Source organism: Chanos chanos, chromosome 1 (assembly GCF_902362185.1).
Source record: "Chanos chanos chromosome 1, fChaCha1.1, whole genome shotgun sequence".
NCBI classification, from domain to species: Eukaryota; Metazoa; Chordata; class Actinopteri; order Gonorynchiformes; family Chanidae; genus Chanos; species Chanos chanos.
Window position 1 is genome coordinate 35,405,874 of NC_044495.1, and position 13,301 is coordinate 35,419,174.

At 41.5% G+C, this 13,301-nt stretch overlaps 1 protein-coding gene across 1 annotated transcript; it reads right to left on the reverse strand.

Annotated features, from left to right (window-relative positions):
* Nucleotides 1–335: 335 nt before the first annotated feature.
* frs2b (fibroblast growth factor receptor substrate 2b) lies at nt 336–7,103 on the reverse strand. Its single transcript, XM_030783058.1, has 7 exons — nt 7,071–7,103; nt 5,675–5,742; nt 5,373–5,464; nt 3,289–3,475; nt 2,352–2,510; nt 1,934–2,103; nt 336–1,349 (listed from the first exon to the last, which is right to left on the reverse strand). Exons 3-7 carry the CDS (start codon nt 5,436–5,438, stop codon nt 336–338), a joined length of 1,596 nt encoding a protein of 531 aa, XP_030638918.1. The 5' UTR covers nt 5,439–5,464; nt 5,675–5,742; nt 7,071–7,103.
* Between the last annotated feature and the right edge of the window lie 6,198 nt (nt 7,104–13,301).

Sequence of the window (13,301 nt, forward strand, 5' to 3'; positions counted from 1 at the left end):
GTCCAACCTTGTTATTAACATAATAAAACCAAAATACACAGGCACTGGAAAATGAGTGTAAGAAAAGTAGTATTATATTACCATAGGAATAAAATAATGGTACACGGTGAGCACCTCTGTGTTCCTGAAACCTTTTCACAGGTAAGCACAGGGCAAGAGTGACTCTCACTCAACCGAGTGAGGAGTTTTAAGGTCCTCTGATAAAGTTTTGCAATCGTTTAAAAAAAAAACAAAAAAAACAAACAAACAAAGCGCACCCCTCTGTTGTGAAGAGTCTTTTTTTTTTCTCTAAAGGTTTTAAACCTGTACCATGAGGAGGAGGAGGAAGGGGGCTCTCACATTGGTAAGTCCACGCTGTTGTGGCGTGTCTTCCTGGAGGTACCGTCGTACCGCGGCAGTGCTTTCTGCAGAATGGACATGGCCGCCGTGCGTTCCACGTCGATGACGGCGTACAGCTCGGTCCTGCGAGTGGGCGTCTGCGGCAGGGGCGAGGTCGGGGTCTTGGGGGTGTGCGGGTTGCTGGAATCCGAGCCCCGTTCCGTCTCCACTTCGATATAGTTTAGCTGCCTGGACTGGGTGTCGGGGCCAGGCCGGCGGAAGTCGAAGTTGAACACCGTGGGGGCCGAGCGGTCCCGCCAGCGGGCCGAGTCCAGCTTGTTGGCGCTAAGAGGGGCGGTTACATTCTCCGTGTTGATATAGTAGTGTGTGGGGTCGGGGCTGTACTGCCGGTGGTTGTGGTAGCCGTTGAGAGACGGCGTCTTCAGCTCCAAGTCCTCGTCATCCTCCGAACCCGCCTTGGGGTCCTCTTTGAGGGGCGGCAGGGCTGGGAGGTTCTCGTAATCGAGCAGGGCCGTCCTCCTCTGGGCCGAGTTGTTGACGTTGGCATCCGCGCTGAGGGGAGGTGGGCGTGTCCGGCGGCGAGAAGGCGGCAGCATGCCGTTGAAGTTCTCCTGGGCAGCCGGCTCTCTGGCGGGAGCCTCCTCCGGTCTGCTGCTCTCATCAGACGAGGACGAAGAGTCTGTGTTACCGGGTTTGGGCGGAGCGGCCGAGCTGCCGTTATGGCTCTGGGCCGCGCCGGTCGCCCCCTCGCATGCGGTGCTTGATTGTCCCGTTCCGCTGGCCTCCTGCAAGCGCTGCCTCTCCTTGGCCATGAGCTGCCTCTGTACGGGGGTGGGGCCCAGCACGAAGCGCACGCACTGGGGCTCCAGCTGCACCCGAGGTCCAGGCTCTGGGGGTTCCTGCAAAGCCTTCTCCTCCCCCTCAGGGAGACGCGGCTCAGCGGTAGGCTCCACACTGCTGGGGCTGGGCTGGTCGTCTAGCAAACCCGTGGTATTCACATAAGTATGGCCCTAGAGAGAGAGAGAGAGAGAGAGAGAGAGAGAGAGAGAGGACAGTGAAGGATCAAATATGGACTAAACACATGTGAACAATGAAAACACATGTGTTACCCCCCCCCTCAAAAAGTTATTTTCTAACGGGAAAACACGAACATTCTCCACTTCTCTTGACTGCAAAGAAATATAATGGAAAGGACAAAAAAACTCGAGGGTCTTAAAAACGAAGTCATAAAACTGTCTGCGAGGAAGGGGGGAGAGATGTGTCAGTAAGAACACTTTGCCTCTACCAACTGCACTCCCTGAGCAAAACAAGGCTCTCACTCTGGCACTTCTCTGGCAAAAGCTCAAATTATTTCAGCGTTTTGTATCTCTGTGTCTACCATTGCAACAATAACAAAAAAAGCATACAGAAGAAGAGCGTAACCACCTCCTTTTTTGCTGCATTTGCATTGTCTCTTCCACTGACAACAGCAAACCCATTACATTTGCATGTTCCATATAAGAAAGGTCACTGTCCATCATCTCAATGAATCTCACCCCACTGTCAGACATTTACTCATGCTGTAGAATAACAACACAGCAAAGGGCACACTTACCCGTAAAGTCTCATCACCAACCAGGAGTGGGTGCGTAGACTCCTCCCCAACAGAGGGCAGTCGGGTGCTGCCAACAGAGGGGTGCCTACTAGAAGGATGGGATGAAGCATCACCCAATGATGGATACCTCAGGCTACCATTGGGTAATGCAGGGAGAGTACTGCCTGGAGCTAAAGAAAGAGAGGGGAGGGGGTGGGAATAATGACAGTTAAAACAGTGCCATATCCTGTCCCAGTGTATGTCTTGTTCAGTCAACACAATGAAACCTTCATGATCAGATTAATAACTGTTGTCTGTCTGCATAAATAGGCCCCAATCTGAATATCATATACCATTTAACCTAACACAAGTTGGTCCTGAAAGTGATACTGGAAGTGAAAGCGATCCTAAAGGAGAAAAGAAGAGGATGTGGTCTTACTGGTAGGAGTGCGAGGCGTGACAGAAGGCTCTGGTTCATTCTGGCTCGGGTTAGGCTCAAACACGGGCTCCTCCACCACACTGATGCTGTTGTTGTGCATGATGTCCTGCAGCATGTTGAAGATCTCCTCTGCCCGTGCGCACTTGAAGGCAAAGATACCTGCGGTGCAAATAACCAATCAGCCAGGTCGTTCACTGAGCTGCTTAACACACTTTAACGGCTACAGGAACACACTAACCACAACAAGGGCTGAAAGTCACCCTAGAACAATAACAAGGTCTCAACACAAACGGTCCATCCATAATAAAGACGCGCACAAAAGAGAAGTCCTACACGACGTCAAACTGTAGTACTGCAGCACCATTCGGATCCACACAGACACAGACAACAGCATTTGCAGATGCTAATACTGTAAGGGCTGCAGTACTGTATCTATGTGTTGGGGAACACAGCAAGCCTCACTTACTTACCGGAGATAGCACTCGAGCCCTGTCGGCCCATCCTTATGAAAGCATGGGTTTGAAGTTAACAATCTTAAATTAAAAACCGGACAATAACATCAAACCTTCAGATGCTGAAAGGAAGTGTACGTAAATATGTAAGGCAGCAAAAGTAGGGAGTATTTTTATACGATATATGTTCATTTCCATTGGGCTTTGTGAGGAGAAATGATTCAGTTTGAATTATGTGATGTCTTTTCAAATGAGTTCAGTTGAAACTAAGGCCACCAATAATCAAGGATTCTCACAATCCGACAAAGGTGTCATGGTAAAGTGATGTGTATACTGGTAAGTACAAACCTAGAAAATAATTACAACTAATCACTTCTGTGTGTCCAGCAGAAAGCACAAGGCAGTAAAGCCAGTGATAAGAACATTTTAGCGTAATGAGGATCCTGCTCATCACTGAGTGTCTGAACAGCCACGAGTTGTAGTACCTTGTCCTGTCTGACAGCGTCTGCCGCTCTCAAAGGAGAAAAGGTTGGAGTCGTAGCCATAGCGACGCAGACAAAGGTAAGGCCACTTCACAGCTTCACACTTGCGAGTGCGAAGGACCAGCTCCTCTTCAGTCAGCTCCATGATGCCTGCTCCCAGCTCGTTCCCATCATCATCCACGTTTACCACCTTAAACACAACAGCCAACATCACCACCTCTCTTAACACAGTCACAGGGGTCATTAGAGGGTAGACTATTCAGCAGTAGGCTCCACACCGCAAGGGCTGGGCTGCTGTCACTACATATGGCCCAACAGCTCAATAGAGCCTGAACAACTCAGTACACTTTACATAGCAGACATGGTAACTTTTTCTCTTCAACACATGGTCAGAGACCACTGTGTTTAAGGACATTACCTGTGAGGGGTCACGAGTCTCCATTCTATTTCATAATCTACAGCTCCCCCGTCCAAGCTCGGTTTGAACATATTTGGCCATAAGAACAGACAGTATTCATTTGACTGCTGCTAACAGATTAAGGTAACCTAATTTCACAAAGATGTATTAAAAAAAACAAAAAAAACAAAAACACTTAAGTGAATTACAGTCAAAAGAAATGCAATGTCATTGGTTGGGAAAATGAGCCCCATCCCCAGGTGTGTCACCTTCTAAAACAACTACTATTAATATCAGGTGTAACTCTACAGATACCAAAGATTAGCACAGAGAGAGAGAGACACAGAGAGAGAGAGTTTCTTGGCAGGCTCAGCACTGCATAACAGAAACTTGGTGTGGTCTGGCCTTATCCACACAAGTGTGTGGTAAGACATTACGCCAAAATCAACAGAGCTCTCCAAGGCCCTCAAAAGAAAGACTGTTGACACCCACGTGTACGGGAGGGGTTTACAAAACAATCCGAGAATTTCTAATCAATCACTCCACAGTATGACATGTTATTTACAAATGGAGGAAATTCCAGATAGCTGGCAATCTATCAAGGGCACAACATCCCACGCATTGACCAAATGATGCTCAAAGAGGATTGCCAGCTTGACATCAAAGCAGATCTCTTTGTGAAATCCATGTCAATGTGCAAGAGTCAACTGTCAAGAGAGAGGCTGCACAAACATGGTTTCCATGAGAGGTCAAGAAGGGAGAGGCCTCCGTTCTAAAGAAAGAGCAGAACTAAAAGAGTGAAGTTTGCTCTAGATTACTGTGGTATAGAACAAGACATCCAGAACAATGTGATTCTGGGAAAGCAAATCAAAGGTGGAACTATTTAGCTGCAATTCCAGATGTCATGTTTGGCAAGCGCCAAAACAGGACTGTGTCATACAGACTGAAAGGGGGGGGGGGGGTCCATTATGGTTTCGGGCTGCTTTGCTGCTTAAGGGCCTCTTGTTGAATCAACCCTAAATTCCACATGGTACCAGGCAACACTTGAGCAAAATGTGAGATAATTCAGCAAGAAGCTGAGGCTGAACCTCACATGAATCTTACCAAAGGCAGCTTATCCACAACACTTTTACAAATTTGCAGACTGCTAATATTAAAAACTGGGGAGTTTTGGAATGGCCGAGTGAAAGCTGGAATCTAAATTCAGCAGAAATGCTGTGAGGGTACTTGAAGCAAGGTATAGATGGGGAAAAATACGCCCTGCAGACATCTTGTAGTTGAAGCAGTTGAAAAATGGAAGAATGGGCCTAAATTCCTTCCAGTAAACATAAGGAGCTGACAGACAGATACAAGAAACATTTAGATGAAGTTATTTCTGCCAGGGGGGGCTCACCTGCCACTTAAGACAGGAGTTTACTGATTTTTATTGAATAAGTAATTGTGAAGCATATTTTTCCAAGTGGCATTTGTGAAATAAAGTCCCCTTGATCTATTGATTGCATTCAATAATGATCAATTTCCAAATTTCCTAATATGATCAAAAAATGTAAATATTTCAATGGTGAAACTCTCTGTGTACAGCAATATTCTACAGCTGAAGCTGGCACAGACCCAAAGAAATGACTTCTAATTAGTCTGAAATTTAATGACACAGAAACGTCCATGAAAGAAGGTCAGGAGATGGGCCTACCTTAAATTTATTCTGGTGATTGTCAGGGATGGACTCTCTATCTTGACAGCTACAACAGCTTCCCATGGCTTCTTCAGACGACCATGTGGTACCTAAAAGTGATAACACAGGTTTCAGTCATTACAAAATAAATATTTACCTCATATACTCAACATCTAGAAACCTAGCACTGCAAAAAAAAAGTATGAACTCACTTGAAGCTTTCAACAAATTCAGCTAAAATCAGATGCATTCTCACAGTTCAGTGGGTGATGAATGTTATTTTTCATGACCATTTGTCAGTAGAAGTACAGAATTCTTACCAAGATCCAGCCATCAGGGTTCCTGGTTGATTCCCTAGCACCAGAGCAGCAGTCATTCTGTATATGCACTATTGGGGAGACAGGGAGTGAATACAGGGAATGAATCGGGGTGCCGCTTCTTTTTCAAAGCTTGGCACTTCGCTGTTATCGTCAATTGAGTAATTTTGTTCAGATATTTTCTCAACACAATTTGTTTTAGGTATCTAAACATGCATGCCATGAGAACGAAATAACTTATCTTAATCGCCTTAATAGCTAGGAATATGAAGAATTCCTCGAATGTTTTCATAGCGCACCCCTCCTTCCCGCATTCATGATTAGGCTATAACCAATCATTTAACGGTCAGGTTTTGCCATTGCGTGTAGAACGGACTACGCGGCCATGTCAAGTAAATCATAAATCACTTCAAAGTATTTATGTGATATGCATTTAAGTACCAACCAACATGTTTGGGATTATTCATTACACGAGACATACTCAGTAAATTTCACGCTAGACATTTAGACTGAAATCTTACTGTTATTTATTTAAAAAAATAATCTCTCTCTCTATGGAAATAGCGATACAGCAGCATTACTAAAATGAAATGCAAAGTGAGTCAAACAAAGCAAAACGTAACTTGTTATTCACACTATCGAGGGAGGAGTGTGGCTAACTAGCTGCATAATGGCTTCTGGACTACGTTGGATTACTTCTGTGGGAAATGCTCCCTCAGCCAAGAAATTATCCTAACTTTACCAGATATATTGAAACGAACACGTTTTGGTGAAAAAACACGTTAATACCAGTTGATAAACTGAAAAAGACAACAGAAAACCTTTTTAATCAATGTAACGCAGACCTCGCAGAACGCACTAAATGTGTGTCTGTTCAAGATTAGGAATTTCTTGGAAACTCCCACCAATACTTCAGCAAAATTTACAAAGCAATAGCTCCACTTTGATGAAACCCAGCATAGTGAACCAGATGCAAGTGGAGCAAACACTGATATGCTAAATTAACGTATCACTAACCTAGACAAAAATAGATGAAAGTTTTGCTAACGCATTGAAACTTATGTTTGTTCAACCAGTTAGCAGCTAAGATAATGGTTGGTTCACAACTTCACATGCTATTCTATGACTGGTGACGCTAACAAGACAGCTTGTTAGCAAGATCGTACCTTGTAGCCTTGCTGACTATACCTTAACTCAATAACGGGGAAAATTTGTGCAACCGCAAGCTAACGCTAAGAATGCCTCAATATCTCAACTAACTTACTTAGCTCACTTTGTGGTATGAGCCTAAGTTAGCATTCTAGTACAAATCACCCATCACCAAATTTAGCCAAAGCCTAAGGCGAACAGCAACTAACATTAAGAAATATTAATGTATCTATTACTCAGTGTTACTTACCAAAGGCAATATTTGAAAATTGTGTCTTTAGTTATCCCAAAAGTTGCATTAAGTGATCAAAGCTTGAGTGGCTATCCTCTCAATCTCATCCGCGCTGGGTGTAGCTAGCAACAGCTAAAGCGATGAACCAGTTAGCTTTTTTTAAGCTAACCTCGTTTAGCTAAGAGCTAGCTTAGGTTAGTTAGGCTACGAGACCATACCACCACCAGCTAGCATTGGCTATTCCTGAAAATGTTGTCCAGCGTCGGCGTCTCTGTTAGCGTTGCCAAAGCGCCAAAACAATCACTGCTCTTTTGAGGCGGCTAACATTGAGCGTTTCGATAAAATGCACTTTTCGTCAGGAGAACTCTCTCAACTGAAGACATTAGGTCATAACACTACGTAGGCTTTCTCGAAGAGCAGAGAAACCATATTTTTGCAACTATTTTACGTTATTGTTAAAGGCTTTGCATTAGCTACTAGCTGGTTAGCAACTGCTAACTAAATCTCGAATGTATCAATGACCACGCAGGCGCCGTCTGGGTGCAACGATAGGTTCTCATTTAGGGACGACAAAGAAGAGGGTAGGTTGCAAACAGTTTGAAACAATCTGCAATTTTTTGTAAATAATCGATCTGCAAAATTAGTGGAAGAATACAGCACATCAAGAAAGACACATCAAGCAGAAGATTTGCAAAATGCATCACAATATATACTTTTTACGTGTGAGGACTTTAAATGTTCTGAATTGTTCTAAAATGTTCTGAATGCTCTCTGACACATTTACAATATTTTTTTTTTCAGTTAAAAGTAATGTAACAAAATAAAGTATTAAAATGTATTTCACGTTAGTGTATTTAAAATTAATTGATTCATAATTTATACTGTCAACTGGTGTTGTCTACTACATTTGAATTGTCTGACACTTAGAGTTTGATCTGTGAATTTATGTGGGGATCTGTAGTATAGACGTTTTATTAAGGCCAACTGCCCCCTCTTGTGGTAAATCTGCTCTTTGTGCCATCACAGCACTCTACGTGGAGATGTTGGTTGCAGTGCCCATAATCTAAAGATACCACTTACAGTCATGTGCCCAAAGACCAGCACAGTCCTGAATCTTGTAGAAGTGATGTGAAGGCTTAACAGATACTCTGAGCTCATTGGTCAAGCCAAGCTTGCATTTCCCTCAGCATACTTTATTGACTACAAGGTCTTGGTCACCCAAAAGAGAGAGGTGCCCCCTTGATTTTTTTGACGGACTTATCTGTTGTACTGTCTAATTTTTCTAAGCAAGGAATATGGCCAAATGGAGGTGTCTCACTCTTTTTGATTTGGAAGGTGCAAAGATAGTTGTTTCATGCACTGCACAGATGTACACACAAAAACTCTGGTCATTTCAAACAATATGAGATTTTAAATTTTAGATTAGATTTTAGATTTTACCATTCCATATCACTTTCTTACCTAGAGGCAAAATGAAATTCCCCGTGGGCTGGTTTCATTTCAGGTCCAAAGGCTGTAGTGCAAACAGATAAAATGATTTTTCTTTTTTTTTTTTTTTTATTTTGTTATCTCTTTAAGAGGAAATGCAGAGATTTAAGGGTCTAAATCTATTTCTGCATGCTGATAACATTCTCAAAAGTAATGAGTTACTGTGTTTTATTTCCAGATATAAGGTTAACTAGCATAAATCAGGGGCCATGCTGAGTCCCCACGGTAAGCACTTCAGCTAAGGTTATTTAAGTTCAAGTCCAATCATGCCTTATGTTTTTTGGGATCTTACTGACAAATGAGTGGATAAGATTAATTTGCTTCCTGTCTTACAGAAAATAAAACAACACTTAGATAAGTGTGAGTTGTTAAAGTATAGTTTATGGGATAAAAGTTATGTTTATGTCAGAGTTTATTTATATTTCTGTAATACTTCTTATTAGTGCTCCACCAAAGGTATTTAAATTGTACGATGGTCTCGTAAAAATCTTTTTTGCAGGAGAGAAGACCAGTACGCAGAATGCACGTGCTCATAAAGTATATGTGTTCTAAGGCATATCGTCTTACAGCCTGCACTGAATCTACCTGTGGGTATGTGCCATATGGGGAGGTGAAATAGGAGTTTACATTGGAAAAGCACTTTGAGGTGAACTGTTTTCAGTACCAGACAATTCCAAGGAAGTTCCCTAGTCCTTACTGTGATCATCTACAGCCATCCTCTTCGATGAAATCCTCTTTCTTCAGTTCAGATATAGCTTCAACTTTGTCTTCATAACATGGCTCGTTAGACTCACTTCAGAAACTTCTTGATGTGTTATTAACGTCACCTGGGTCACAAAAGAGGGCGAAAATATTTAGGTTACCAAAGATGCTTAAATGTCATACACACAAACGCCCAGCTGTTGCACAAGCCTGATGGAAATGAATTACAGTTTTAAAGGCCACATAAATGTGCTTGTAAACGTTGTGGCCTAATCTTCCAGGGAGCTCAGTACTGAAGCATGAATGGGACATTTCCATAGAGGTGGTCTGGCTAGGATGCTTTGGGACACTTTGTCTTGAAATGTCAAGTGCTTGGGCAGTAGCTGGCCGTAAGTAAGACAAGTGTTACCACAGATTCTGCATAGCTGGTTGGGCTGGCTGTGTGAATGTGTTTGCTGATGTATAGTTGGGCGAGTCAGCTTTGCTCAGTCATGCACTTTGAGTAATGGTTTGAAAAATTGTATGACTCGATCCAAAATATTGACTGAACAATGAAACCACATAGTCTTAAATAATGTATCTGTTAAATCTAGCTGCTGCAGAACTTTGTTGTTGTTTTCTCCCAAAAAAGCAGCAACAGGATTTCTGTAAACGACTGCCTAACACAGGAAAGAATGAATGCATTCTAGAGGAGAATATTTTTCCACTTCCTTGTACAAAAATGACCTAAATTGGTGTGAATTATCAGCAGTGTTTTACAGTGTTTTAAAAATCTGTAGTTTGGAAAAAAAAATAAAATCTGCATCTGAAGTTTTACAGCATCTATGTGATCTGTTAGCCTATGAATGCTATGTTTGCCAGGTTTGGTATCACTGAATTTTTTTAAGGAATTACTTTATTTGTCCAGCTTTCTTTTAGTGCTTCTGCTCTTCCCTGGACTGAAATTGACTGTCTTTGTCTTTGTCTGAGGTCCTAACAAATCCATAGACAAGCTCACTTCTTTTCACCTTCAGTTCAACTCATGTCAAATCTTTTTCACGCCAAAAATAGTGATGGTACTTTTTCATTTATTTTACTTTGATACATATTGGAAGATTCTTCTTGAGTAAATGAAAACCAGAAAGGTTAGATGTGGGGACAGCTTTTGTGCTGAATCAGTTTAAATAATTTCATATTGAGCCCAGCAAACAAGCCAACACAAGACCATTTCTTGGTCCAGGAATGCCTATCACACAGCAAGGAGTGTGGAGCTGCAGCTGTGATAACACATAGAGGAAGTGAGATGTGAAGGGATGTGTGCTCAAGCTAGAAACATGCAATCAATACCTCATTTATGTCATTCATCATAACTGACCACACGTTACTCAGATTTGGCTATACGGGGAATAAATGTCAAATCCAAAATTGCTTAAGCTTCATCAAACTGAAATGAAATGAATGAAAACTGTTGTTGAACAGTTGTTTTCAATCTATGTCACAGATTTTCAAATAGTTTAAGGATGAGGCTTTTGGCTGGATGTAATGAATAAGCCAAGAGAAGGGCACAGAGACAGGAGTGACTGCAAAGATTTGCAGTTTTATTTTACCAGGTACAGGCTGAATGGAAAAAAAAAAACTTCCATCAACAAAGGGAAATCCCGAAGTGCATAGAAACAGACTACATGAAAATAATGCTTAAATATTTAAATAACGGAAAATAAGTTAAATCTGATCTTGCCTCTCCCTCAAAACTTCTGAGGTCCAACTAACAGCAGAATAACAATAATGTCATCTCCATACACACACATACATAGGAGACACAACACTGTCTGTACACACTGACACACGAAAATCAAAGTTAGACTATCACATGGAGCTCCAGCAGACAGATATATAGTCTGGTGGCCAGCACTGTGAAACAGGCCAAGGGATGACAATATACTATGACAGATATTACATAAATTTGTAGAATAGCCGTAAATCTTACACCAGTTTATATTTGTGTTATAGTAGTTCACTTATAAATATTCATACATATTTAAAGAATAATTGCATGATGAAAGCTTAGTCTTCAGTCCCCTCAGGCAGTAAACCTATCACAGATTTGCTTTGATAGGATTCCTTTGAGACTGCTAATGTACATTTTGTTGGGATCTGTTCCAATCAATGCCATTCCAGAGACAGGTGTATTTAATGACTCATGGCAGACACCTGCACTGCGTACAGGTGGATTCCATTTTATTATGTAATACAAAGCTACTGTGTGTAACCTTTACCAAGACAGAGAAGAGCCTCACTCATGGAAACAATATCTGAACTTGTTGACACAATAATGTTATACAATGCTCTTTCTTTGTTGTTCTGGTAATATCATTTTTGTCTTTTGCTCATCTCTGTCTTGTATACAATGTTCAAAACAACAGTCATTTTGTCATTTAGTGTGTCATACAAATAGAGTCATTTCAACTGTTTTTTCATGAATGAGCTGAACTTATGTGAGTTAAAAAAAAACACTGTTTGATTGCTCAACTCCCACAGAAGAACTGAAGCATTTCAAAGGGTGTTGTTTTCATTGCCTTCATTTTCAAAAGCTGAATGATGTTTCCCTACTCTTTCAAGAAAGATAAATAAAAACCCTATATTTCCTTTAGGCTTTACGTCTTAATGTGATTGTTGTAGTGGTCATAAGGATATCTTATAAATGTAGTGTCCTAACCTCACCGATGACATCATCTATGAGTCAGAGCCACTGACCCCTAAGTCAGAACCACTGACTCCAGCACACACTGTGCCTGCATGAGGGAAAAGTCCTCTGTGAGTAAAGTCTCCATGTCTCTTATAGACTTCCAATACAGTCAGTACTCTCTTAATGTTGATTACGCTTGGCATGATTATCACATTGCAGGTTTGGATTGTGTATCGTTACAGTCCTGTACTGACAGGATATGGGAAAAAAAGCCAAGCCTCATTCATTTTCTGTTTAATGTTGACCATCTCTGGTCTGTTAGCCTCTTACAAGCTGTCCATCACCAAGCCTTAGCAGCAGAATTTTAGCTCTACCTGTACGTGTTTTGTCCTCAAGAACCAAGTAAACAGAATACATCTACATCTACATAATCTCTTAGTGGCTACTCATATCAAAATTAATATCTGCCAAAACACAGCATACTCACATATGGATTATCATCTGACTTAACAAAATGTTGATATCGCCAATATGAAAAACATTTTATGTCTGTGTTAAGAGGAAAATCATTAAAGTGTAGCATCCAAGGGTTTGTATGCTTAGCTTAAAGAAAACGGTAAAATATTAGACCAGCACTTAACATTGAAATATTAGACTAGTGTTTGACATTTCAACCACTGTTTGACCTTATCACCTCTCATAACTGGGAACTCATTGACTATGCCTTGGCGTCACAGTGGTTTGTTGTAGGTCCTACTACTATACTGGTCGTAATGACCACATCATGGTTGTGAGCTATTTGGGGTATGCCCTTCCACAGCATACTCGATACACTCTGAGCTTCAACCACAAACAGATGAGCAGTGATAGGATAAGATTATCCAACAAAATTCATCTCTTTCTCTGACTGCTTCTGTTCATTCTTCTCATTTTCCTCTGTATCTCCCTTTCCATTCCTTTCGCTTCCTTCCTGTAACAATGTGATTTTTTGGTTTTTCTGTGGATGTGTCTTCCGGTTTTATACCTTTGATGGTCTTTCAGACATCAGTTTGAACTTCACATTATTATGCTTGACCGGTTTTATTAGATCAATGGGTTTGTTTGTTAAAAATATATATTTATTTTTGTGCAGATGTAATTGAGAGCCTGCAGATGTTGCCATCTCCCCATTAGCTGTATCCTTAAAGAACTATGATGGTAATAATGATGAGTGAGTAGCTGAGATCATTATGACTTCATTGTAATTGCTGAAGGAGAATCTTCTGTGCAGAGACTTTGAGTTATGCCTTCCATTGATAATGCTTCATGGTCGACAGTTACAGAAGCATCCAGTGGCACACAAAGCATAATGCAAACAAGATCAGCGTACTAAATCAACCCATTACCTATGACTA

Bases quoted from the DNA above. Each gene is read 5' to 3' on its own strand.
- frs2b (XM_030783058.1), bottom strand. From the start codon at position 5,438: ATGGGAAGCTGTTGTAGCTGTCAAGATAGAGAGTCCATCCCTGACAAT. The intron at 2,511-3,288 runs GTACTACAACTC...TTTGCACCGCAG, and splicing joins ACGCTGTCAGACAGGACAAG to GTATCTTTGCCTTCAAGTGC. The intron at 1,350-1,933 runs GTAAGTGTGCCC...CTCTCTCTCTAG, and splicing joins TTGGTGATGAGACTTTACGG to GGCCATACTTATGTGAATAC.